At 34.6% G+C, this 27,453-nt stretch overlaps 1 protein-coding gene across 1 annotated transcript; it reads right to left on the bottom strand.

The window, feature by feature from the left end:
- Positions 1-756: 756 nt before the first annotated feature.
- On the bottom strand, positions 757-24,750 carry LOC108463775 (protein SUPPRESSOR OF QUENCHING 1, chloroplastic). Its single transcript, XM_053024558.1, has 28 exons — positions 24,148-24,750; positions 23,773-23,873; positions 23,588-23,644; positions 23,412-23,506; positions 23,178-23,277; positions 22,712-22,770; positions 22,319-22,454; positions 21,843-21,988; positions 21,394-21,481; positions 21,135-21,213; positions 20,654-20,714; positions 20,438-20,513; positions 19,927-20,037; positions 18,851-18,946; positions 12,384-12,506; positions 11,118-11,315; positions 10,658-10,762; positions 10,460-10,524; positions 4,957-5,050; positions 4,573-4,730; positions 4,334-4,383; positions 4,103-4,224; positions 3,843-3,950; positions 3,025-3,117; positions 2,864-2,900; positions 2,058-2,305; positions 1,757-1,906; positions 757-1,124 (listed from the first exon to the last, which is right to left on the bottom strand). Exons 1-28 carry the CDS (start codon positions 24,491-24,493, stop codon positions 963-965), a joined length of 3,264 nt encoding a protein of 1,087 aa, XP_052880518.1. The 5' UTR covers positions 24,494-24,750; the 3' UTR covers positions 757-962.
- Positions 24,751-27,453: the final 2,703 nt, after the last annotated feature.

The following is a 27,453-nucleotide window of genomic DNA, read 5'->3' as shown; positions in this document are numbered from 1 at the left end:
AAACAAGAGTGAAATCCTTAATCTCAGAGATGATGTTAATGAAAATGGCTTTATTATTCTTACATCAGGATGTAATCATAATGTAAGAAAATAATAATAATAATAATATAAAGGTTATGGGTGTTGCTAGTAATGAGACATATTTGATTGACCAGAATTATGATGAAGTTGAATCTTTCTTATCCATTTTCTTTTTGTTTTCCATTAGGCCACATTTCAGTGTCATCCAGCAATTAACAAGAATATTTTAATTAGAGATATAAATTAAAAACCCGTGATATGATAATAAGACAAGAGGCAACAGTGACAAGGTTAGGTTTTGTACCATTGCTCCTTCATCCTTATCCCTAACATGGGTTTTGGATTTATTAAAATAACACACCCATTTTTATATTTGTTCTATCTCCCTCCTCTTGTTTTATTTAAAGCACATCTGTGTTGTTTTGGGTTTGATTAATTTGCTGTTTATAATAAGATAAATAAGAATGCAGCTTAAATTAGTCAAGACCAAAAGGTAGGTATGGTAATTTACATTTGTATGATTACAGCTTTTAATTTAATAGGATTATACGGTGACATTCAATCAATCCTAAAATCATAAATCACACCGTCATGATTTGACCAATTTAATACAAGTTTGCACTGCACAACTTTATCCCTGCCTTGCTCATCAATCCATCCTTTATATATATATATTTGAAAAACACAATCATGGTAATAGCAACATTTTTTAATATTAGAAAAATGAAATCATAATGAAGGCAACTCTGCTGCCACCTCAAAAGGGAGCATAACATAAATTAATAGTATGCACATATCATCAGGGTGATGATTTTGTTTGTTCTCTTGTACAACGCCACGTATTGCTAATTATCCATGTATCAAGTACAAGTATATTGGTACGAATACAACAAAAAGAAAAACAAAGGAAGAATTTACATATACACATTTATAGGAGCATCTTAGGGGGCAATTAACTGTAAGCTGTTTGTTGAAGCTTTGGGCTTCACATCATACACAAGTTTGATATCTGCAGGCTTAGCTTGTGGATCTTCCTCTTGGAAGGGTACCTCAAATAACAGTGATTGGTACAAGCACACTTCATCTTCTTTGCAATAGTACACCTGGAAGGTCAAGTACCAAAGAAAATATTTGATTTTCATAGTTTTTCCATGATTTAATCTTTAATTTAATCTACAAAATCCTGGCAGACATGGAATAGCTAATAACCATTTAGACATCAACAACACATATATAACTATCCTGCCTGCCTGTTCTTTTGGTTCGACCGGCTATGCTCTTTGGCATCAAAAGAATGTGCGGGGAAAGAAGGGGTAGGGAAAGAGAAAGAAGAATAAATTTCCATTTTTCCTAGAGTTATTGAGCTTGATTTTCATAGGCTACCTAATAGAAGCTTCCAACTACATAGCTGAGTTCGGCCATGAGTAACCCCTTTTGCTTAAAGGCTTTGCACTAAGCTTTGATGTCAATTGCTTTCATTGTGAGGATCAATAAACTTATAAGAATGCCCTACCCTACTGCATTGATACGCAAAAAATAATTGAAAAGCCCTGCAAACCCACTGGCTATGTGCTGCCACTATATGATATGCTAGCAGTCACAAGCAGTTATTGAACATGCTTCTGGTGGTGCCTATGTCTAAGCATTCAAAGGCACACGAGTTGTACTGATAAACAAACACGGGTCTACATCTCCTAAAACTGTAAAAATTCTATGCTTTCATCATGAGGAGTACCTTGCAATTAATCATCCCTGTAAAAGCCGAAGAAGTGGATCTTCTGAAATGAAGTTTTGTGGATCCCTCTGGACTAAGCTTTCCATCCAAGGGATCAATAGACACAGCATTTGCAGGTTCTATATCAACAGTGAACTTACTCTGTGCTTCCTGCAATTAGTATTAGGAGTCAAAAACATCTAGGAATATTCTTAGATGACAATAGGACTATTTTAACATGACAAAGATAGGGTTAGACCTATCGGTGAGTCATGTGTGCATCACTTTGGTGTGATTATGGGGGAAGGACAGATGAAGAAACCTTGGAGAAATGATACTCTTCAGGTAAAGAGATTTTAAGATACAAGTTCCCCTCACTGGATGAACCGCCATTAACAACGATGGTCTGTGTGTCAGCTGATGATCGTTTCCTAATGCGTCTCAAAGATTTGGATTTTGGTGTAGGAGGCTGAACTCCTTTCAGTTCTAAAGTAAGGATTTCAGCATTTTCCTTGTTCAAATCTAGATATCTGATCAGACTGTTGTTTGTATCAGCCATAATTAGTCTTCCTACAAATCAAATTGGGAAACACATTCAATACATGATTAACTTAAAAGTAGAAGACAATAAAGGTTATATGATGAAATGTTATCTATTCCAATAAGAATACACGTTTTTAGCTAGAACAAAAATTATGTCAAGCAATCGGCAAACTTGTCAGGCAAGTTCCTCTCTATTGCTGAAAAATCTTGGTTCAACTAATTGTAATGCATTAATATATCTAACAAATATGCTATAAAATAATTTTTTATTCTTCTTGTAATAATTCATCTAGTTCTAACACTTTGTTCTAGTATTAAAGGGGATTGCCTCAAGCAATCTGAGATCAGGAAATGAGCACTTGACACTGAATTCCAGGACTAAATCATGCTGTGGGATCACCATATACAAAGTTCTTTAATAACTCACTCCATGGGACGTACAGCTCAACCCTAGAACTAAATAAACATTATGGAGGTTACCTCTGTAAAGAAAGATATCTTTCAGAATTCCTGTGTGTGTAATGAAGTTCATGTAAATGGTAATAAGGTTAAAAAGATAAGTTATATGAAGGAAAAGAGTATAACCATTTTCTGCTTCAATGATCCCTGATGGTTCAGAAAGCTGCAAAGACCATAATAAATCTGTTAAAATGATGCTATTTTCGATTAAAAGTGTGTAGAAAATTTCAAACATAACTTGCGACTGCATAACCTCTTCAATACGGTTACTTGTTAGCAGTTCTAACCTGAGCAGCAAGGGCCTTTCCATCCTTGAAACCAGCTTTGCCTGTCCCTGCCAGTGTTGTAACTCTTTTACTAGCTGGATCTAGCTTCTTGATCTGAAATTTCAAAACCATATGAAAGATAAACCGCAATTAATTTAGCCTGAAACAATTCCAGCCAGTTATCAAGTCAAAAATTTAAACGAAGTGGTAATTTGAACGTTGAGATACAGTGCATACTGAAATTTGTTTCTAAAAGTATATGTACTCGTTACATTTGAACCACACCAAATGTTTCTTTCTGGGTTTAAATTTCTATGCAAAGAGAAACCAAGTCCTCGATATTTAGCAGTTACAAATCCATAGCTTCTTAAATTTAGAAAGCCAGGGTTGAATAATATAATGAGCTTCACCATGTAATCAACAAGGTTCTTAATTCTAGAATACTGCACATGTTCCATACATACTGAGAGTATGTATTTGAGGAATAAAAGGGACCTTAATAATTAATCCACAAGGAAAAGGAGCTTTGGTTGCAGGAAAGCTTTGCATGTATTAGACAAACAAGTGAAGCACCACTCCTCTCACTAATCTTTAAATTGTACTAGTATGCAGAGCATTTTTGTAGCCTTTAAAAGGAATGTGAAGTTTTAAATGCTTCTTTCAAAAAAGGAAGAAGAAAGTTTTAAATGCTAAATTGATTAGCCTAAGTTGACACTTGATTTCAACAGTGGTTCTTTAACTCTAGAAAAATGACCTATAATCATTATTTATATGCTGTAAATAACAAGGAGTTCAATCTTGATCTTACCATACTTGTAAGAGTAAATGCAGGGATGTACCTTGTGGTTATAACTGTCTGCTATATAAATCTGACCATCCTTTGCACATAAGACACCCAAGGGATGCTGAAGAAGTACATCAGACCCTACACCATCATGGTCTCCAAACTGCAAAGGGCAGTATGCATTGCAATGACTATCGGCATAACATAATGCCTCACCAAAATTTTACTAACTATAAACCTTAAATCTAATTTACTTTTTCATGTACTGCTTATCTGCTCTGTGTAATCTTTTAAGAAAGTTTTAAACTACAATACCCTGAACAAATTTTCAGAGAAAACTGGGTCACCACCAGCTAGCAGTCTTGATCCTCCTGTTTTCAGATCAAGAGCTCGAATGGAGCTACTCTCACTATCAGCAACATATGCCTCCATCAGATCTGAAAAGAAACATTTAAGTAAATGTTCCTTGAAATGATAAAAGAGCATCTAAAACATTTTAAGAAGGTTAAAGAAAAATGAAAATTATCAAGGTATTCCAAATATTACCAGGAGACAATGATATTCCAGAAGGTTGTGCAAAAGATGTGTTTGTAGAGCTACCTCAATGACAAGAAAATAAACATGTTAATGACAAATACATGCAGGTACCTGATATGTACATTTGTATAATATGAATGAAATGACATTATATGCTAGGCAATTTGAGAAAGTAGATAAATACAGAAAGACGGAAAACATGAAAAATGAAGTAGTAGTTGCTTCATGTATCAGTATTTTGGCCTTACCTTGATCCATTTAAGTTTCTTTCATATCCATTACCACTAAATGCCTTAGTAACCCCATCTTGTATGCTATGCTCCCAAATTTGGTGCTGGCCAGCCATTGCAACGTAGACCTTCTCATTGACAGGGTCAAAGCAGACATCCCAGGGAGAGTTAAGGAGCTGAAAGGAGATGGGTTCAAGTCTTTACTTGCAAGGAAAGAGAAAGTTGAGGAGATTAAACGCGCGGTTAAATATTTATACATGCATCATGGAGAAGATTAGCATTATGTAAAAAATATTATAAGAAAACATTTCACTTATCCAACTTGAAGGACATGAATAGTGTAGACAAGCAATCATATCAATCCATTTTAAAGTTCTGAAAGCCAAGGCGTTGGTGTCTTGCCTGAGAGGCTCCCTTTCCGCCTCCTGTGTAGTCAGAACCTTTTGTCCCATTTCCAGCAAGAGTTTGCACCTTCTCATTAACAAAATCAATTTCCCTACAATAACATTCATAAAACGGAAATAATGGATTAGTGTACAAATAGGAATCTTGGGGGAAAGAGAAAGCCTGAAACAGTAAAGTAGTAATTCTTTTAAATATTTTGTACACAAGAAGTACCCTGGATTTGTCTTGATGAAATAATGCACATTGTTCACATACCATTAGAAAAAGATAGTCACCATTCTTTCACTATCTCAATAACAGAAAATAGAAACTTGTTGGGCTTTCAAACAGTCAAATGTTAGCGTTCAAAATACGAAAGAGAAAACTATCAAGAGAGAAGCAGATGAGAGAAAACATAGAGAGAAAAGAGAGAAATTTGAGGAAGAAAACTTGTACTATATTCATTTCTTGCCTTGTTGGTTACAACAGAAATGCTTAAAAGGAAAGAGAAAAGAAAACAGTTTGAAAGTTGGTTACTGCCAAACTGTCCGTTATTGGCTTAGCTCAAAAATGCCCTATTTCAATAAAACTCTTATATGCTCCGTTTTCATTAAAATGCTACACACCGTTTTTTATTTCATCTTTTAACTCATAACAACTACCCCCTCCCTGTCGAGATCTTTGTCCTCAAGGATCAAACTAAGGATATTTGCTTCGCAATTGCTTGAGAGGTTCCCAGGTAGTATCATCCGGAAAAGAATCAACCCATTCTACCAGATCTTTAGTGATTGCATGATGTCCTTTCTTTACCACATGTCGATCAAGAATTCGAGCAGGTTCTTTGGCCCAGACACCATTGTTGTCAACTACAGGTAGACTGTCTTGGGTAGGAGCTGTTCCCACATGCTATTGAGTAATGACACATGAAAAGTAGGGTGTACCTTTGACCCAAGAGGGAGCTGCAACCTGTATGCTACCTTCCCTACCCGAGCTTCCACTGGAAATGGTCCAAAATACTTTGGGATAGTTTCTGGTTCCATCTTTTCTTGACTGAGTGCTGCCCATAAGGTTGTAACCTCAGGTAGACTAAATCCCCCACGTTGAACTGCCTTTCACTCTTGTGCTTATCTGCCTGATGTTTCATTCTATCTTGAGCTCGCTTAAGATGATATTACAGCATTTTTCTTGCAACTTCCCTCATTGCAGGCTCTTATCAACCATGACTACTGGAGAGGCACCAAAAAAGTAAGGGTTATGGTGTGGAGGAGGTTGGCCATAGAGCGCCTCATATGGTGAGCTATGGATGGTTGAGTGATGGGTTGAATTATACCACCATTCTACTAAAGGTAACCACTGAAGCTAGTCACCAGGATGACATGCAGCGAAGATACCCCTGTAGACATCTGTTTAATTCCTCTGTCTGCCCATCCGACTCAGGGTGATAGGTTGTTGACAAGTGCACTTTAGTTCCCATCCTCTTGAATAAGTCCTACAAAAAATTGTTGACAAAAATTGTCCCTATCTGAAATGATCGAGTCAGGCAACCTATGCAAGTTTGAGCCACTGTTACCACTATGTAAGGGTACGCTAGAGCTAGAAAATGCCCTAATTTTGTGAGCCTATCGACTACTACCAGTATTATAGTTTTTCCTTTGGACTTAGGGAGACCTTCTATGAAGTCCATGCTAACTCAAGACCATGCCCTGTCTAGAATTGGCAATGGTTGTAGTAAACCTGGTTTGGCCATAGTCTCAGACCTGCATTTCTGACATGTAGAACGTTCCCTGATCCAAAGCTTCACAACTTTAGTCATGCCTTTCTAGTAGATGATTAAAGCCATGCGATTTCTAGTGGCATGTACACCCGAGCGTCCCCCGATTGCACTCGCATGAAAATGTTGGAATAGGGCCCTCCTAAGATCCCCATCATTGCCTACAAAAATCTTTCCCTTTCTCCTAAAAATCTTCCATCCAAGGTGTATTTGGAGGATGATGCAAATTGGTTCTTGACCTCTTCACAGAGTTTCTGAAGCTTGCAGTCAGATTGGTAACACCAGTCATTTGCCAAACCTGAGTAGTTTTAATAGAGTTGTTTCTCGAAAGGGCATCAGCTACAACATTGCTTGACCTTTTCCTGTAAATAACTTCATAGTCATAGCCCAACATTTTTGCAACCCACCTTTGCTGAAATGGTGTGATAGCTTATTAGTTTGATACAACCTTCAAGCTTTGATGATTACTTCGAATCTTGAAGTGCCTCCCCACTAGATATACATGCCATCTTCTCACTACCATAAACATAGCTAACATCTCTTTCTCATATATCGACAATGCTTGATGTCTAACCCCCAACCCCTTGCTAAAAAATGCTATTGGTTTGCCTTGTTGCTGGAGAACAGCTCCTACACCAAACCCAAATACATTAGTGTCCATGCAAAATTCCAGCTGAAAGTCAGGCAAGGTCAACACAGGTGCTGCACATAGAGCATCTTTTAGCTGCTGAAATGCAAGCGTAGCTTGATTGTCCCATTGCCAAGCATTTTTCTTAAGAAGATTGGTGAGGGGTCTAGCCAAAAATCCATAATATCTGATGAATTGCTTGTAGCATCCAGTGAGGCCTAAAAAACTCCTCAATTCCTTAATATATGTGGGTGTAGGCCAATTGGCAACACAGGCCACTTTCCTTTTGTCCATGGCTACAGTCCCTTGTGTTATCACATGGCCTAGATACTCAACTTGTTCAGTTCCAAACGAACATTTGCTTTGCTTGACAAAGAGTGTGTGTTGACTTAGAATTTGGAAACCCACCATAAGGTGCTCTATGTGTTCATCCCAGCTTATTGAAAATACTAAAATGTCATAAAAAAACCAACACTATTTTTCTCAAAAAGGGCTTAAAGATAGCATTCATAAGTGCTTGAAAACTTGATGGAGCATTAGTGAGCCCAAAGGGCATTAACAAGGACTTATAATGCCCTTCAAGAGTTTTAACGGCAGTTTTGTGGATATCAGCATCATTCATCCTTATTTGGTGATGATCCTGACCTGAGGTCCAATTTGGAGAAAACCATTGCATGACTTAGCTCATCCAACAACTCCTCAATGATGGGAATGAGAAATTTATCTTTTATGGTTAGCTGGTTAAGTTGTTTGTAGTCTACACAGAGCTTCCAACTACCATATTTCTTTTTAACCATAACTATGGGTGAAGCAAAAGAGTTGATACTGTCTCTGATCACACCATGTACAACATTTCCTGAATAATCTTTTCTATTTCAGCCTTCTGAATCGTAGGGTATCTGTAGGGTCGTATTTTGATCACAACATTCTCGTCCTTCAAGGGAATTTTGTGGTCTTGGGGTCTTGTTGGGGCCAGACCTACAGGGATACCAAAGATGCCAGAGAAATCCTCCAAGAGTGTTTGTTTGCCTACATGAAGTTGAGGGTCATTTGCTTGTATGGACAATTAAGCAGTTGAAGTCATCAGTATTGTCAAAAGCATAAAAGCTGATCAGTAGTGGAAAAAGATCCTGAAGATTGAGCTGCTGACATGACATGTATGCTACCAGGAAGAATACCCTACAAGGTGCAATGTTTCTCACCGAAATCAAACTGCATAGTTAATGACCCAAAATTCCAGGAGATGGGTCCTAGTGAGAGTAGCCAATGTATTCCAAGGACCAAATAACACCCTTTCAGAGGTAACAGCATAAAATCTGTGACAAACTAGAAATCCTCTCCCACTTAACTTTCCTACATGTTCCTCTAGTCATTAAGCACCTACCATCTGTTACAGTTACTTTTAACTGTTCCTGGTATTCTACAGGAAAAGGTAGTTTACTTACCAACCTTGTATCCAAAAAGTTATGGGTACTGCCCGAATTCCCTAACATAATGGCTTTGGTATTCCCCATAAGAGCTTTAAACCTCATTGTGTGGAGACCTTGTGACCCTTTCATAGCATGCAGCGGTATCACAAGCTCCTGTTGTTTGTCTTCCGTAGGAGGATCCTCTACCTAGTCAAAACATTCTTGGAAATCCTCTCCTTCTCCATTAGAATGAGATTCCAACAACACCTGGTATAACTGTCCTTTGACACATTTGTGACTAACATGGTACTTGGCTCTGCACAAAAAACATAACCCCTTTTGTTTCCTTTCAGTCATTAGAGCTGGGTTGATTCCTTTAGAGGATGCTCTAGGGCCATTAGTTCCACTAGAAGACCCTGTGGTAATAGTGACAAGAGCTCTAGATGTATCTAGTGAAACAACTCTACTTGGAGCAGCACTTTGTTTAACATTCGAACCAGACCAAAACCCCCTCCCAAGGGAAGTGTTCAAAATATCCTCCACTTGACTAGCTAAATGAAAAGCATCAACTAAGGTTTGAAGCTTAAATAGCTATAAATATTTTCTAATATCATGTTTCAAATTACTAATGAAAATACTTAAAGCATGCTGTTTAGGCAGATCTATATGGTTCAACAAGCTTAAAAATAAATCATGGAAATGCTCCATAGAATCTTGTTGCTTAAGGTTTACCAATTTTGACACGGGGTCTCTGAACTTCCTTGAGCCAAAACATTCTCGCAAACTGATGGCATATCCTGGCCAATCTAACATATGCAACCCTCTATGTTTCTGGGCATGAAAGTGGTGCCAGTCAAGAGCTTGACCGTCCAAGTTCAACATTACAGTACGAACTCTGTCATTCTCAGGAACTGTTTCTGCTTTAAAAAAATTCTCCAACTTAGACTACCAAGCTTTGTAGTCAATCCCATCAAAATGAGGGTACCCTGCTCTGTAACTCTTCTCTTGGGACCCTCCTTGTGTAGGAACTGCTGGGGGTAGAGGAGCTTCAAGGGGTTCTTTTGGATGGAACACTAGGGGTGGTCTTCCCAAAACACCCTTTTCTCGGTCTTGAACAATAGCATGAGTTGGCACAACAGGATTACCAAAATATTGCGTAAACAAACCGTGAAGCTTAGACCTGAGATGTTGAAGTTTAGATCTAATGTCTCCTGAAAACTCATCCTTAAATCCTTGCAGTCGATTTTCCAGTTTTGCGTCGAACTTAACATCCAACAGGGAGAGCTCTGCTTAAATCTTTTCCACCTCTTGCTGCAACACATAAACCTCCTTTTGTACGTAGGTAGTTACTCCTTCACCGGCCATTGTGATCGGAAAGCTTTGATACCTTTGTTAGTGTTCAAAATACGAAAGAGAAAACTACCGAGAGGGAAAAAGAAAAGATAAAACATAGAAAGAGAAGAGAGAGAAATTTGAGGAAGAAAACTTGTACTGTATTCATTTCATGCTTTGCTAGTTACAACAAAAATGCTTAAAAGGAAAGAGAAAAGAAAACCATTTGAAAGTTGTTATTGCCAGACTATCTGTTATTAGCTTAGCTCAAAAACGCCCTGTTTCAATTAAACTCTTATACACTCCATTTTCATTAAAATGCTTGCACCATTTTTTATTTCATTTTTAACTCGTAACATCAAATCATAGCAAGTTGCATACCTCAAAGCATGATTTTCAGTATCTGCAACATAAAGAAGATTCTTCTTTGCATTGTAAGCCAGGCCCTATAAAAGTATAATGACATAAGTTTAACAAAGACAAGGCAATAAAACCACAAGGAAAAAGAAAAAAAATTATATATATGTAGTCAACGTTACAAAATTGTCAATGACCATCGCAGTAATATTAACTAATCACCTGAGGGCGGTTAAATGTAGCATCATCAAAAGAACCATCATGTAAGCCCTCTTCTCCTGTGCTTCCAATTTGGACAATGAAGTTCCCATCTAAATCAGTCACCACCTGAAATCATGGTCCACATGCCACAATTTAATAAGATAAGAAAAGACTCAAAATAATTGGATGGCCCCAATAATGCAATTGTTACAAATAACTAACATTCCCTTATGACTAAAAAAGGAATCTCTTTACCTTTATGGAGTACAAGTCAGAAGAAACTAATAAAACTTTGCAACATATGGATATGCTAATATTACTCTTCCTAGCATCAAGCACTTTTTCCATAGATGGCTCTGACTTTTGGAGATGTGCACAGGTGTCATGTGCATGGGCATGCATGTGAATGAACACGTTTTCAGGAACCTGAGTGCAAGTCAATTTGCATGTCATATCAATGAGTGAGAGATAGAAAACCTACTATGCGGTTATGGTTACTATCTGAAACGAAGAGCCGGTTGTTAAGAATATCTATCGCCAGCTTGCCAGGAAACTTTAAAGGAGATGTAAGCATGCGAGGATCATTGTCTTTTTCCAGGTTCAGTGGAATTGGTTTGTTGTCCAACAACTTCTTTTGATCATAAAAAATAAGAGCTGCTTCCACTAAATAATCAAGATCCTTTCAAGGAAAAAAAATAAAAACATATTAGCTCCATTCTCGTTTATATACCAACGGGTGAAGTAAGTTTAGTGTTTGTATTGCAACTTTGTAACCACAATTACAATAATGCTATTTTATTGCCAAAACTTGACTCCAACTTGACGTGAAAAAGTCATCCTAATGCAGTTGAGAAACCATTGCCATGAATTCAGACATCCAGTAAAATATGAACCGCAGTCATCCAATTTCGTAAAAGACTACGTGATTTATGGTAAAAGCTTTCATAATAAATGAGTATGGTTTAGAAATGAGAATTGACTAAACAGTAAAGATTTAATTATCAGAACGGCAGATTCCTCTAATACAACAATGAGCTTACACCAGTAGTTTTGAGTCCTCTCTAGTTCTATCTCTTTGCCCCCAATAATCAATTCATACCTTGAACGACAGAGCAGGTTTTGATTAAGTCATATGCTTTGGAACTATCAAAAGCACTGTTTAATGAAGATGCATAATTGATGACAAGTATAACACATTAACAGATTATTGAAATTATGCGACACAAATACAAAATGTTTTTAGAATGACCCTGTAATCAATGGTTCACTGTTGCTCACTGAGTTCCATAGTGCTAACTTAAATTGTGCTTTTGAAGAAGCATTTCAATATCCAGAAGTTGAGAAACTATATCATTCAGTTTTGAAGTCCTTTCGGTCCTTTTCACACTTCTGACCCCGTTCAAAATCTGCTTCACTATTGTCAATAATTCTTGGATATTAATCAACAATAAAAGCACACCCTAACATTCAAGCATGAATAAGGGACATATCTTCCTAATTTGCAATTACCTAAATTTTAGTTAGGTTTTACATCAATGGATATACGTACTTTCTAATTAAACGAACCAAAGTGCTTAAGTTTGTAATTCTGCATTGTTATTTCATCAAAGGATCAAATCACATGCATGGATATGCACAAGTGTTACATTTCTATTGTATGCTAATTAATGCTATGAATATACTTCATTTTTTTGAAAGGAAAACTGTGATGCAACATATTTCAGTAAGAAAAATGTGTCATCGTTACCTTTCTGTGGCCTTCACCTGCTATTTGTGCTAACAGCTTACCGTTGGGTCCAACAATGGCAAATGTAGGCCAAGAATTTACACCTAACTCTCGCCATAAATACATATCTCCATCATTGACAACCTAAATAATAGAACTCATACGGTAAGCTTCAAGAGAGTGAGAAAGAAAGGGAGAGAGAGAAATAGCAGACGATTTATTCAAAAAGATTATTAGTGGATGGATAAAATTATATACATGATATTAATTAGATATCAGGAAAAAGAGGAAAAAAATTCGAGACTTGCTCATATTAGTTATATCTTTGAACAAATAACTGTCTTGTAGTTCATATTATTTATATAAAAATGTATATATTTAGTCATGACTCATGACATGGATATTTCTAGTTAAAAGAAATCAGTTCTTATATCCAGGATGAATTTGATATGGACGCTTTATTGCAATAGGAATTTTAGTTTTATTTATTATATCAGGTTTTATTAAGAGTTTTAGTTTTACTTATTTTCTCTATTATATTAGGTTTTTGTTTTTTCATAAACTCTAAGTTAGGAATTCTATTTTATGTCAATTAGGACTCTTTCCTTTGTTATTAACCGTCTAAAAAAGGCTTCCAATATGAAATAAAGAGGCAAGCAATTATTCTATAAAAAAGAAACGTTATTTTGAGAGGGGGTTCAATCAAAGACGAATATGCCTTTTGAGTAACCATAGGTCGAAGCAAGGATTCTTTCTCGTCTAGACCTGTGACTAGATCCTACGCCAAGGCACATAACAACTTGGTATCTGAGCCAACTGTCATGGGTGACGAAAAGACTTTGACAGCCAAGCTAGAGGCTTTCATGGAACAAAAGGCTACAAGACAAGTATTAAAGGAGCAGGTGGTGATATTATCTCTTTTGGTCCAAAAGATAACAAAAGGAGATTTTGAGAAGAATAATGAAAAACAGGGCAGCAGCGGAGGCAGGAAAAGGAATATAGACTTGCAGCACGATGGGTGCATGGTGCCACGATACTCTAAGATGGAATTTCCCACTTATGATGGTGTTGGAGATCCTTTAGGGTGGTTGAAAAGATGCAAAAAATTTGTTGGCAATCAACAAACTAACAAAGAAGACAAAGTAAGCTTAGCATCATTCCATCTTTTAGGAGAGGCACAATTGTGGTTTGATCAAATGGAAGAAGAGGAGGCAAATCTTGATTGGAGGCACTTCAAAGAGTGTTGTCATATAAGGTTTGGGCCACCTATGAGTAATAATCCCTTGGGAGAACTAACCAACTTGAAACAAACTGGGACTGTAGAGGAATATCAACGTCAATTTCAATCACTATTGGCTAGAACTACTGATCTTAAACCTCGACAACAAGTAAACCTCTTTACTGCGGGGTTGATCGAGGAACTTTGAATTGATATTCAGATGCAACAACCGGAAAACCTTGGAGTTGCAATGAATATGGCTCGGACATTGGAACGTAAACAAAATGTCTCTTCCAAACTGTCATCTCGAGCCATCCTGAATTGGCCAACTTCCCAAAACTTTAGCAGCAATTCAATTATTCCAACAACTAAGAGCATTGCAAAGAGAGAGGGATAAACAACAGAACCAATAAGGAACAACGGAAAAATAGGTTCTTCTGCACCATTTATTAAAAGATTGACACAGACAGAAATGGCGGAAAGAAGGGCTAAAGGGCTGTGTTATAATTGTAACGAGTCTTATTCCAGGGGACACAAATGTAAAAGGTTATTTTGAATAGAAGTACCTGTTGAAATATGTATATATTTTAAATTTATTTAGTTAGATAAATCTTATTTAGGTAGATAAGTTTTATTCATATTTTAGGAATATTTAATTTTATCTTTTAGTAGTTTATTAGAATAAGGAACTATTTTCCCTCATGTTTTAGTAGTTTATTAGAATAAGGAAATTATTTTCTCAATTAGGATTAGGACTCTTTCTCTATTTAAATTCAATTATTTAGTTAATAAAAAAGAGAATAGTTTTATTAAATAGTCTCTTGAAAACTTTCATGGCATTTGAGCTAGGTTATCTCTAATAGCATCATGATTAAAACATCCTTCATTGAAGATAAGAGATCCAGCAATCAAACAGAGGAAGAAAGTTTTACCGTTGAAACAACTAATAAAAATTATAAAGGCCAAAGTTCTCTAGAAGGGTCTCCTTTCACTAAAGAACAATTAGAGCATCTACACAAGATTTTTCAATCACCACAATTTCGGATGAATTCTTATCTACCTAACTCATCCAATAATCCTTCTTCCTCATTTGCCCAATTAGGTACTGATTTTTCTGTTTTTTTCAATGCCAAGCCTTGTAAAACAAACACGTGGATCGTTGATTCTGGAGCTAGCGATCACATGACTAGTAGTCATTTTCTTTTTTTAACTTACACATCTTGTGCAGGAAACAAAAAAATCAAAGTAGCAAATGGGTCGTTCTCGGCAATAGCCGGAAAAGGCAATGTTAAAATTTTGCCTTCCTTGGTTTTACATGATGTTTTACATGTGTCAAATCTAGCTTGTAATCTCATATCAGTCAGTAAATTATCCCAGTCCTCGAATTGTCATGTTATATTTGACTCCTCTATGTGTAAATTTCAGGACATATTCTCGAGGAAGATGATTGACAATGCTAAAGAATCTGGTGGAATTTACCTTCTTGACGACGATCATCTAAGTCAACCAATAACTAATTTATGTTTAAATTTTGCCTTTAGTTTTGATAAGGTTATGATTTGGCATTATAGGTTTGGGCATCCTAATTTTTACTATTTAAGATATTTGTTACCTGATCTATTTAAAAATAAAAGTTTTTTTTCATATCACTATGAATTTTGTAAATTGGCTAAACATCATCGGTCATTCTTCCCACCAAAAAAATATAAAGCTTCCAAACATTTTTCTTTAATTCATAGTGATGTTTGGGGACCTTTGAGAGTCTCAACTTTTTTAAGAAAACGTTGGTTTGTCATATTTATTGATGATCATACTCGCATTAAGATAATTTTGAAGTTAAAAATGTGTTTCAGTCTTTTTATGCTATGGTAAAAACACAATTTCGTGTGAGAATAGAAATACTTCGGAGTGACAATGGTGAATTTTTTAGTAACCAATTAGGTGTTTCCTTAACTAAACATGGTATAGTCCACCAAAGCTCTTGTACAAATACACCACAACAAAATGGGGTTGCAGAAAGAAAAAAACTGACATGTTTTGGAAGTAACTAGAGTCTTGATGTTCACTAGTCAGGGACCAATTTATCTTTGAGGTGAAGCCTTGTTAACAACTACATATCTTATTAATAGAATTTCTAGTAAAACTCTAAACTATAGAACTTCTTTTAGTCTCTTTAAAGATAACTTTCCTAACTCTAAATTGATCACAGATTTATCCCTTCGAGTTTTTGGGTGTAGTGTTTTTGTTCATCTTCACAACTAAAGTAAACTAGATCCTAGAGCAAAAAAATGCGTCTTTGTTGGCTATGCTTCTAATAAAAAGGGTTACAAATGTTACGATCCAATTGATAGGAATTTATTGTTACCATGGATGTTACATTTGTTGAAATGCAATCTTACTTTGATTCTAATCTTCAGGAGGGAACTATAGTAAGGAAGATTCTATAATTGATCAAGAAAACACTACGAATATAGAACATAGGGATTCTAATAATGGAAAAGGCGAATTTATAATTAACACAAAAATTAGTGATGTTAATATTGTTAATGAAAAGGAGTATGAAGGTGTAGACTGTAGAGCCTGATCATGAGAATAAATAACAAACAAAAGAGTTAATTGTTTACTCAAGAAGAAATCGAAATTAAGAAAGTGGAATCAAACAGATTTATCACCAAAAATCCGACCCGTAAGATCTTGTCAAAAGTTCAGGTAAAGCTCATAATCCAACGTATGAATTTTTTGATTTAGACATTCCAATTGCTAAAAGAAAAGGTGTTAGAAATGTTGTCAAATATCCTATGTCTAACCTTGTATCCTATAAAGCCTTGTCTTCGACATTCTCAACCTTTGTTTCGTGTCTCGATACTGTGAAAATACCTAAAAATGTGAAAGATGCTTTACAAGTTCCTGAGTGGAAGGAGGCTATTTTAGAGGAGATACGCGCTCTTGAAAAAACAGGTACATGGGAAACAGTGGAATTACCTGTAGGGAAAAAAACTGTAGGCTGTAAATGGGTGTTCACAACCAAATTCAAATCGGATGGATCTTTAGATAGATACAAAGTCCGACTGGTGGCTGAAGGGTACACACAAACATACGGGATAAATTATCTTGAAACATTTGCTCTAGTAGCCAAATTAAGTTCTGTTAGAGTTCTTTTATCAATTGTTGTTAATCTTGATTGGTCCTTACAACAACTACATGTGAAGAATGCTTTCCTAAATGAGAAACTTGAAGAAAAAGTTTACATGGATCCTCCTCCAGGTTTTGAAGAAAAATTTGGAACTCGAATATGTAAGCTCAGGAAATCTTTGTATGGTCTAAAGCAGTTTCCTCGAGCTTGGTTTGAACGGTTCACTCAAGTTGTTAAAAAATAAGGTTACTCACAAGGGCAAACTGATCATACAATGTTCTATCGACACTCACAAAGAGGTAGAATAGCAGTTATTATAGTTTATGTCGATGATATCATTCTTACAGGAGATGATGTGGATGAAATAAGGCATCTCAAGGAGCATCTAGCTTGGAGTTTGAGATCAAAGACTTGGGTCCTTTGAAATACTTTCTTGGAATGAAAGTTGCTCGATCAAAGAAGGGTCTTGTGGTCTCTCAAAAAAAATATGTTATTGATCTTTTAAAAGAGGTTGAGATGAATGGTTCCCACCCAGCTGACATAGCAATTGATCCAAATGTAAAATTCGGAAATAAAGAAGGTCGATTAGTTAATAAATGATAGTACCAAAGATTAGTTGGTTAGTTAATTTACTTATCACATACAAGGCCAGACATAACTTTTACAGTAAGCTTAGTGAGTCAATTTATACCTTCCCCAATGGAGGAACATGAAGAAGCAGTGTTTTAGATTCTAAGATACTTGAAGAGTTCACCTGGAAAGGGGTTATTTTTCAAGAAATCCGAACAAAGAGGAATTGAAGCTTATACAAATGCAGATTGGGCAGGCTCAATAACAGATAGAAGATCTACATCAAGATACTGTACATTTGTTTGGGGAAACCTTGTGACTTGGCGAAGCAAAAAACAAAGTGTTGTAGCAAGAAGTAGTGCAAAGGCTGAGTTTAAATCAATGGCTCAAGGAATTTGTGAAATGATATGGTTAAAAAGAATTATGGAAGAGCTGAGGAAACCAATAACTTCACCAATGAAGTTGTACTATGATAGCAAAGCTGCCATTAGTATTGCTCACAACCTAGTCCAGTATGAGAGAACTAGACGTGTTGAGATTGATAGACATTTTATCAAGGAGAAGATTGAAGAAGGCCAAGTGTACATGCCGTTTGTCCCTTCAAAACAACAGATTGCTGACATACTCACCAAAAGGCTCTTTAGAACAAACTTTGATTTTCTTGTAAGCAAGTTGGGCATGATTGATATATGCACCAACTTGAGAGAAGGTCTTGAAAAATGTATATATTTTAAATTTATTTAGATAGATAAATCTTATTTAGGTATATAAGTTCTAGGAATATTCTAGGAATATTTTATTTTATCTTTTAGTAGTTTATTAGAATAAGAGAACTATTTTTCCTCATGTTTTAGTAGTTTATTAGAATAAGGGAATTATTTTCCCAATTAGGATTAGGAATCTTTTTTATATTTAAGTTCAGTTCTTTAGTTAATAAAAAAGAGAACAATTTTATTAAATACTCTATTGAAAACTTTTAGTACCATATGTTGAAGGCAAGCAAGATGATGATGAGATAGATGATTTTGGATAAGTTCTGAAGTTTATTCTGAATTTGAGCTTGAGGACAAGCTCAACTCCGAGAAGGGGAGTAATGATACGGATGCTTTTATTACAATATAAATTTTAGTTTTATTTATTATATCAAGTTTTATTAAGAGTTTTAGTTTTACTTATTTTCTCTATTATATTAGGTTTTTGTTTCTTCATAAACTCCAAGTTAAGAATTCTATTTTATGTCAATTAGGACTCTTTCTTTTATTATTAACAGTCTATAAAAGGCTGCCAATATGAAATAAAAAGACAAGCAATTATTCTATAAAAAAGAAACGTTATTTTGAGAGGGGGTTCAGTTAAGGACAAATTTGCCTTTTGAGTAACTATAAGTCGAAGCAAGAATTCTTTCTCGTCTAGACCTGTGATTAGATCCTACGCCAAGGCACATAACAAAATTACAGACTTGGTTTTACCAAGAAACTACCTACCTGATATTTAGTTCTATGATACCAAAGTACATTGAAAAAGTTTAGGATTCAACTTAATGAACAATTCAAATATTCAACTTACAGGATGTGTGATGCCATAGCGCAATACTGCATTACGGATGGCCTCTAAATCCTTCTCATTATCAAACTTTGCCGAATGCACTCCAATAACTGTGAACTGTAGAAATACCCACACAAGAAACAATCTGATACAAGAATACAGTTAAAGATAGGGATGGCAATGAAACGCGATAGGGGCAGATAGTGCTAAATCCACTACTGATCCATAATTGGCACACTTTGCTCCACCACTTGCCTCGCTCCACTGTAGATATATAATCTTGAAAACCACTACTAACTCCATGGATATTGGATGTATCCATCCCCAGCCCACTCCGCTCCACTTCAATTTAATTTTTGCTAGTTATCTTTAATTTTTTTCAATCTTTTTAAAATCAAGTAAATATTTAAACATAATCCTTTAAAAAAATATTTAAACATAAAATACATGATTTTTTCTATATTACATTATTACATTTTTACCCTTTTAATAGTTTATATATACAAGGATAGAATGGTAATTTTATACAGTGGAGCAGGTTGAGGCGGGGCAAATAATTACTAAAACTACTCTATACCCACTATCCAAAAGAAAAAATCCACCCCGCCCCTTCTTGCATCCACTTTTCAAACAAAAAATCCACTCTATTTTGTCATCCCTAGTTAAAGATTAGCATCCACTGATAACTCAGAAACTAATTACAATCAGTATATCAATATCAAGTAGTTAGATTGCATGCAGTATGTGTGTCCTTATCTTTTCCCTACTGTGGCTCAAATCTCGATACTCTTACTTTTACCACAAATGTTTTACATAGATATTGAATTACCACTAATCCCAATTACATAAGGTTCACCTTAGAGAACCTTTGTTCACCTGCGATTTTCCCTAATCCCATAATGTCAATCATCAATCTAACTCCTCCAAAACCATGTGTTTGCCGTTTTCTTTCAAGTTCCAAGTGCACATGCATTAATTGTGGGCAAAACTGACCCAAAAAAGCAACTTGGAAAATTGATAAGAAAATATCACAATGGAAATTATAAAATAGACAATAGATGAAACATATTGCATCTAATGAGAAGATAAGATCTTACAGGCTTAGCTTTGTATTTCTTCTCCAAAAAGTCTAGATCTGGTAAAACATGCATGCAATTTATACAGCAATAGGTCCAGAAGTCCAGCAAAACTACTTTTCCTTGCAAATCCTGCTCAAAACATATTAAATCATGGGAATGAGGTTATAGTTCTCACATTGACGTGTATTATTCCAAGCCATGAGTAAAAATTTGTGTTAAACTGATGATTTTTCTATTAGCTGAGCTAGTCTTGATATCCCAAATGGAACCAAATACAGATGATGTATTTTCTTGAAATTAGCCACAACCATATTAGTTGTGAATATTCCATACCTTTCATGATTAATAGCCATTTAGTTTCAATCCTGGTTAATAATAAGCCAATGCTGAGATTCCATAACTTGAAAGCTTGCAGTAAACTGATATTGCTTTCCCCTTAAACATTTCAGTTTGAGCATGAAACTCTTGACATATATTAAAGCCTACATAACATGTACATCTATGGTTGGAACGTGTCCTAAGAATTTACCCTTTGAAACTGAAGTGGTGCTGTATTCAGCCAGTCAAGCTTTGCTGGAAATTCTGGCACTTTTGGAGCAGTTCCCCTTAAAAAGTGAAAGAAGATATATTTAAACAGATTAAGCATAAAATATACGAAAGGCATTTAAAGAAAAGAGGATGAATAAAAGTGAATGAAATAAATGATAAGGATGCATTATTAACAGTGGAGAAAGAAACTTCTTACCTGGATTCGAGATCAGATATATAGTTCACAAATTGTTGAATCCTTGCAGAACGCGATTCATCTATAACCAATCAAATGGCAGTTAGTTTGAGACTATGGCTTAAAAAAAACTTGAGCAAATTATCTTGTTAACTAAAATCAATTGGTTAAGTGGAGGGCCCAATTTGAACATAATACCACAAGAAACCCTAGACTTAAAATATGTGAGATATCACCACATAACAACATTATCCTCACATGTAGCTGAACGAAGGCCTACACATAGACAACCTCATATGGGGTAACAACAAATGAAAGATAATGCCACATAACACTTATCATATAGAACTTATGATACCCCGAGAAACCTAAGATTAACATATGTAAGATAAGGCCATTTAATGCTTCTCATAGAGACATATTGAGCAAATATAAAACTAGAAGCACAAGAATATGACACTAGCACTAAAAAGAATTCCATGACAATTAACACATACTTTACCTTCAGTGGGACCAAAAAATGGGTTCTTGGCTGCAAACAACATATTCCAAATAGCTTTCGGTGATGCATATTGCATTGCCTGTGAGAAGAGTCAGAGCCATTGCACACACATATATCATACAATAACAAAAAAAAAAAAAACAAACACAAGGATTATAATGCCATTCCTAGGCAGTCATATGGTTATAATGCTTGCAGTCTACAACAATTTCAACAAGATGCAGTCTCCAGCATCCTTGTTCAACTAAGTCAGTTATACCTTCCAGTTTGAAACAGCAAAGTAGAGACAAGATAAAGCAATGCCCAAACTTCCATATCTCAATATGTCTCGCCTAGAACCCTGCAACCTGTCCATAAATTATTTCTGCAACCTCAAGATGAAGTAGTTTCATTAACTCCTATGCTTATGATAACAGAAATTCAGTGATAAAATTTTATGCTGATGGCTGAAACTTTTCTTGTATGTTAAAAATTGTAAGCTAATTACAGACATTACATGGCTTGAGTTGAATACTTACTAGATTTTGAAGAGGCACCCAAAATTGATAAAGAAAATATTTTCATCTATAAAGCAATATACATCTTAAAGCAGCATGCTGAGATTTTAAGCAAACTAAAAGAAATTGAGGAGGAAGAAAATTTTAAAATTTTAATTGATAAGAGACAATGTAAGTCTAGAGTTTTGAACACATATGGGTCATATCTTACCCCTGAAGAGAGAAGACCTCATTGCTAGGAACATCCATACCACGGGTTGATCCATTTCGAGTTCTTTCATTGAGAATCCTTGATGGATTTTGTTCAGTAACTTGCAGAAACTGCATATTCTGCACCATCTCATCTGCAATGATATTTATTTATTAGAACTTTAAATGCCAAAATCTACAAGCCTTAGTGATCAATCAGGAAAAGAATGGCTTCAGGGATACCCAATGCTGCTTAGTTTAAAGGTGATTGTTTTTCTCATTATTTCATCAAATTCAAGATCAAAATTTAGTAGTATTAGCTTGTTGGTGCACAAGGATGGACTTTATCAATAGAATTGAAAATTTTCCACTACATAGGAGACAAATTACAACAGCGAATGTATCATGTGCTTCCATAAAAAAAACAAAAAGAATGCTAAAAAGCATCATCATTTTACAATGTTAATGGTACAAAATGACATTTGCAGCATATTCTCAGGACAACAGACTATAACCACCTGAGCCACCACTGAGAATATCATCAAGTGAAACACTTCCAATATCATTTCTGATAATTGATGGACCAGCAGGTTTTAGAGTCTCTTCTGTCAATGTAGTTGTCACAGCTATGCATCTGCAGGCAGTGGAGAATGATTAGAATTACTATAAAGTTACTCCATTTCTGTATGACGAGAGAAGCAAATGGTAAACAAGCACAACCTAAACATTAATCTATATGTTAAAAAAAGGGAAAAGCAGGTGATTTTGATACAACATATTAATCATGTAAGCAAATCATATTCTTCTCCCAAGTTGAAAGTGTGAAAAGAAAATAAAGAAGGAAGTAAAGAGCAAAGTAAATAGAAACAAACATGAATATAGATCACTTACCTCATTTTTGCTGCATTAGCAGCCTGTACTCCAGCCAAAGCATCTTCAATAACAAGACACTGGCAAATATAGGTAGAGGTCATATTTCTCAGCAGAAGAATTACAATGGAACTTTAGGAAACGAAGAATTTTAAAAACAGAAGCTCTGCAGTATTATTGTAACAAGAATATAAAATTCTCCAAGCAAGTCATAAAGCTATCAAAGTTCAGCTAACAGACAGTGTACACCACCCACGAGAGAAATGGGAAGTATGTTAGGTGCATGAGACATGGCAAAATCAGTAAGTTTTTAATACTTTTTGGCACACAAAGAAGAAAAATACATTTTCTATTTCACATAAATTCCAATAAAAATTGCAAAGAAAAATAAATGCTGCAATATCACCATTCTCATGCAGCGTAACTTTGGTCAATGAAAAGGGAAGAAAATAGTTGCAATTGGTAGAGGGGAGAGAACTAGATATACCTCATCAGGGGAAACGTCTAATATCTTTGATGCAGCTAAGAAAATATCTGGAGCAGGTTTCAGATTCTCAAAAGCATCTGCTGACACAATAGCATCGAACCTGATATATAAAGGCTAGAACCATAATAAGAACAAGAAAAAAAAAAAAACAGATTGATGCTGCAAAGCTAAAAATGTAAATATACAACCAATATATTCATCCAAACAACTATATTAGGTTGGCAGTTGGCTTACATTGATAAGGGCAATCCAGCAGCAGCTAAGTTAGCATCAACCTTGACACGATCAGCACTGGATGCAACAGCCACTTTTAGGCCTTTGTTTTTACACTGTCACACAGAATATTCCATCATATGATCATAAACCTGAGGTGACATCATTATCTCTCCAGTGACAATTGGCTTACGTACCTCATTAATGAGCTCAAAAGCACCTGGAAATCCTATTCCAGAATTAGGTTTTGCATACTACAAGAAGGAAAGAACTTTTTGTGTGAAAATTTGTTCACTGAAAAACACTAAAAATGGGCATTGTATTATTGTCCTTTCATAAGAAGAAAGAATAACTCTCCATATAAAAACTAAGTGCTGATTACCTTATCAAGATATATCTCAAAGAATCTCTTTTTTGCTGCCTCAGTGTTAAATTCTTTAACACCCTTAACAGAAGCAACGCCTCCTAAAAAGTTTGCTTCACCTGGTATATCAGTGAAGTAGAAATATGCAGGTAAAGTTAACAGCTCTTCATGACATCAAAATTAATTGACAATAAATCAGAAGAACTATTTGTCGCAGATTTACATATTTATGAAGAACTCTTTGAAACACATTTACTTCTTAATCAGCACCATACAATTAATCACCTACATTCCTCAAAATTCATACTTTTCCGAATCACTCAAATTTATGGAAGACTATCCATAACAGGAGAAACTTAAAATAAATATCAAGGGATCAAACTAAAATTTTACCCATTCCAGTGAAAGGAGCAAAGTCCTCCGCAATGACTTGGACACCCATCTCTGCAAAAACATCAACAGCAGCCTTTCTAGAAGGGTTCTCACTATTGCACAACACTCCATCCATGTCAAAAAGTACAGCTGTCACCTTGCCCCACTCTTGTTTACTAGTTTCTTTCACATTCTTTTCTTCCACCTTAACACATGCCTTTACCACCATTTTCCTTGTAAAAACTCTGCACTTGGATCTCCATTGAAAGAAGGAGGTTGCTGTTAAGATGGGTTTGGGTGATGAGAAGAAGGAGAGCTTTGTTGGATCAGATAGAGCAGTTGGAGTTGACAATAGTCTCACGGCCATAGCACAAACTCAGTTTTCTGTTTGAGTGGCGGTAACTGGCTCCTGGAAAGGAGCTTTTCAGGATTAAATTGTTTGGGTTTTTTTTTTGGTGGACTAAATCATCCTTGATGTAATTAAAACAGACCTTTGATTTGTTGGGCTATTTGTCCTTGTAGTGCACTGAAAATGGTTGGATGGTGTTTATACTATAAGTAGTGGTGGAGATGAAGCTCGTCTTCTGCTGATTATTTATTTGGTTGGCAATAATTGGTGCTTTATCCAATGCATTTGTATGGGTCTTAGTGACATTAAACTAGTGACAGGGGCCCACTAAAAATAGATAATGATAATTGAAGTAAAATTTGGTAAATACTCCATAATAAGTGTTTCCTCACCGTTAATATAAAAGGAAGTATTGTATGAAATTATGGTTACACTTATACCTAATTTTATTTCTTTTCAATAGAAAAATAATTAATTTTCAATTTTCTTCTTTTAATATAATATATATATATATAAAAGATAATTGTTGTTTACCTTGAGAATTTAAATATTATTTTTAAAATACAATAAATTGATTTTAAAAAATTGAGATGAAAAATATTATAAAAACAAAATTTTGTTTCGCCTATACATTAAGTATTTAAATGATGAAATTCATATCCATCAGTCAACTTATATAAAAAAATCTTAAAGAAATTTTACTTAAATCATATTCATTGAATACCTCAATAGTTGTAAAATCACTATATGAGAATAAAGACTCATTTCGTCTTGATGAAAATGATGAAGAATTTTTTGGTCATGAAGTACCATATTTAAAAGTTATAGACTTATAAGGCATTAATGTATCTTGAAACAACACACGACCTGATATAACATTCATAGTGAACTTGTTAACAAAATTTAAATTCTTCTTAAACACAGAGACATTGTATGAAATTAAACATGTATTTAGATGTCTTAAAAGAACCATCCATATGGAATTATTTTATCCAAGTGGAAGTTGAATTATTCTTTCTTTTTCTACCATTCTCTTTTGTTCTTTTATAATGATATTAGTTTATAATATTTATGAAATAATTAAAAATAATTTATAGTTATTTCAAATTATATTTTTATTAATAAAATAATATATCACAATATTTTATTTTTATTTCTTTATGACTTAATAATATATCATTTAGTACCAGAGTATGACATTTTTTTTATAACTCTCCCATACTTGACCCGATCGTCGGGTCAAGATATCAAAAGGCTACATTTGTTGTTGAAGCAATGATAATTAAATTAAATTCATTTCATCAATTCATTCAAGTTATTGGGGTCATTAAACATTTCTAATATAATTCAAACACATGTCTAAATTTTATACGAGCTTCTAATAGCTCTTTTAATAGTCAAACACAACAACGTGGAACCCTCGATGCTGCGACGTCACATATTGACTTATGTCATCGAGACGTGGTAATCTTGATGTCGTGACGTGCATTCTATTTTTAAAATTTTTCCATTTCTTCAAATTTCATCACCTATAACCCTATTCAAATATCAAATTTCTACCAATTCAATCAACATTCCATTCATATAAGTTCAATTCCAATCTCAAGAACACATAATTCATCATAAACTCATTCAAAAAGGCTAAGTTTATAATGTTAACAAAGAGTTTCAAGTTCTACAATTAAGTCCAACAAAAGGCTTATATTCACAAATTAACTTTACCTATGGACATATCATAGTTGATGTCGATCCTCCAATTTAGCACTTCAAGTCTAATCTTTACCTACGTATTGGAAAGTAACGTGTTAAGCTTATGACAACTTAGTAAGTATTACAAGAATTAAACTTTCTATTTAAGATTTAGCTAACATTAGAATATGTATAATTTCATAAAACTAATACTAATAAATAAGAATCATTTCGCAAGACGTGAATCACATACCGGATCCATTGACAATTTTCTCTTACCATATTTCATTGATATAGCCCATTGTAGACTAAATATAACATAGAGGATATACGAAACAATCACAGTATTGCACCTAAGTGCTACTTTTCATCGCATCGAAGTGCCACATTTCATTTGCACGCATAGAATTCCTAATGGTATGTAATGGTATGCCATTCATATCCTATTAGTTATCATTTCGTCTATATGGGCTTTTATACAATTATTCCTTTATCTACACTCTATCAAATGAAAATCACTTAAACTTACACTTTCTACAATTTAGTTCTTATTGTCATGAAATTCATTATACTTTGTAATTCAATCACACTTTGATTTTTCACACATTCATTTATTTTTACACTTCATTCACAATCCAATTTATTAAATTTTCAGTTGTCATAACAAATTTGTACACTATACAATTTAGTTTTTTTTTTACTATTATTTCAAGTATGTTAAATCAATTTTTCATATAATCAAAATTCAACTATATTCATCACTATTTATTAAAGATTTACGCACATAATATTACCATATTTTAATTAAATTAACTAATTTAACATAATCTATACCTAAATTAAAATTAAATCATTCATGTTAGTTTGGATAAAATCTTTTTTCTTTCTTTACTCCTTAACCATTGCCTTTCCTTTTCTCCAATCAATCCTTCACTTTTCTTCTCTTTTTTATTCTTTATTTTTATTTCCATATAAAACATATAAGATTTACTTGTTAGAATCATAATCAAATAATATATCTATTCTATTTAAATGAAACTAACATGAATTTTATGAAGAAACTTACCATTCTTACCTTAATGACTCGTAATCAAATCCTAATTTTTTTTTCTCTCTCCTTCAAGACAACTATTGATGCTCTTTTCATAAAATCAATGTGGCTAACAAGCTTTTCTAATGATTTTACTAAGGATTCATGAAAGAAATTGGAGGAATTAAGCTTGAAAATGGTGGAGAGAACTTATTTGTAATAAAAGCAAAAGTTGATATGGTGTAATATTTAAAGTGGC

The sequence above is a fragment of the Gossypium arboreum genome, chromosome 13 (assembly GCF_025698485.1).
Source record: "Gossypium arboreum isolate Shixiya-1 chromosome 13, ASM2569848v2, whole genome shotgun sequence".
Classification (NCBI taxonomy): Eukaryota; Viridiplantae; Streptophyta; class Magnoliopsida; order Malvales; family Malvaceae; genus Gossypium; species Gossypium arboreum.
Note: the sequence above shows the minus strand (reverse complement) of the source record. Positions and strands in the feature narration are given on the sequence as shown.

Bases quoted from the DNA above. Each gene is read 5' to 3' on its own strand.
- LOC108463775 (XM_053024558.1), bottom strand. From the start codon at position 24,493: ATGGCCGTGAGACTATTGTCAACTCCAACTGCTCTATCTGATCCAACA. The intron at 2,901-3,024 runs GTTAGAACTGCT...TGGTCTTTGCAG, and splicing joins GAAAGGCCCTTGCTGCTCAG to CTTTCTGAACCATCAGGGAT. The intron at 2,306-2,863 runs GTTATACTCTTT...TTTGATTTGTAG, and splicing joins GATCATTGAAGCAGAAAATG to GAAGACTAATTATGGCTGAT.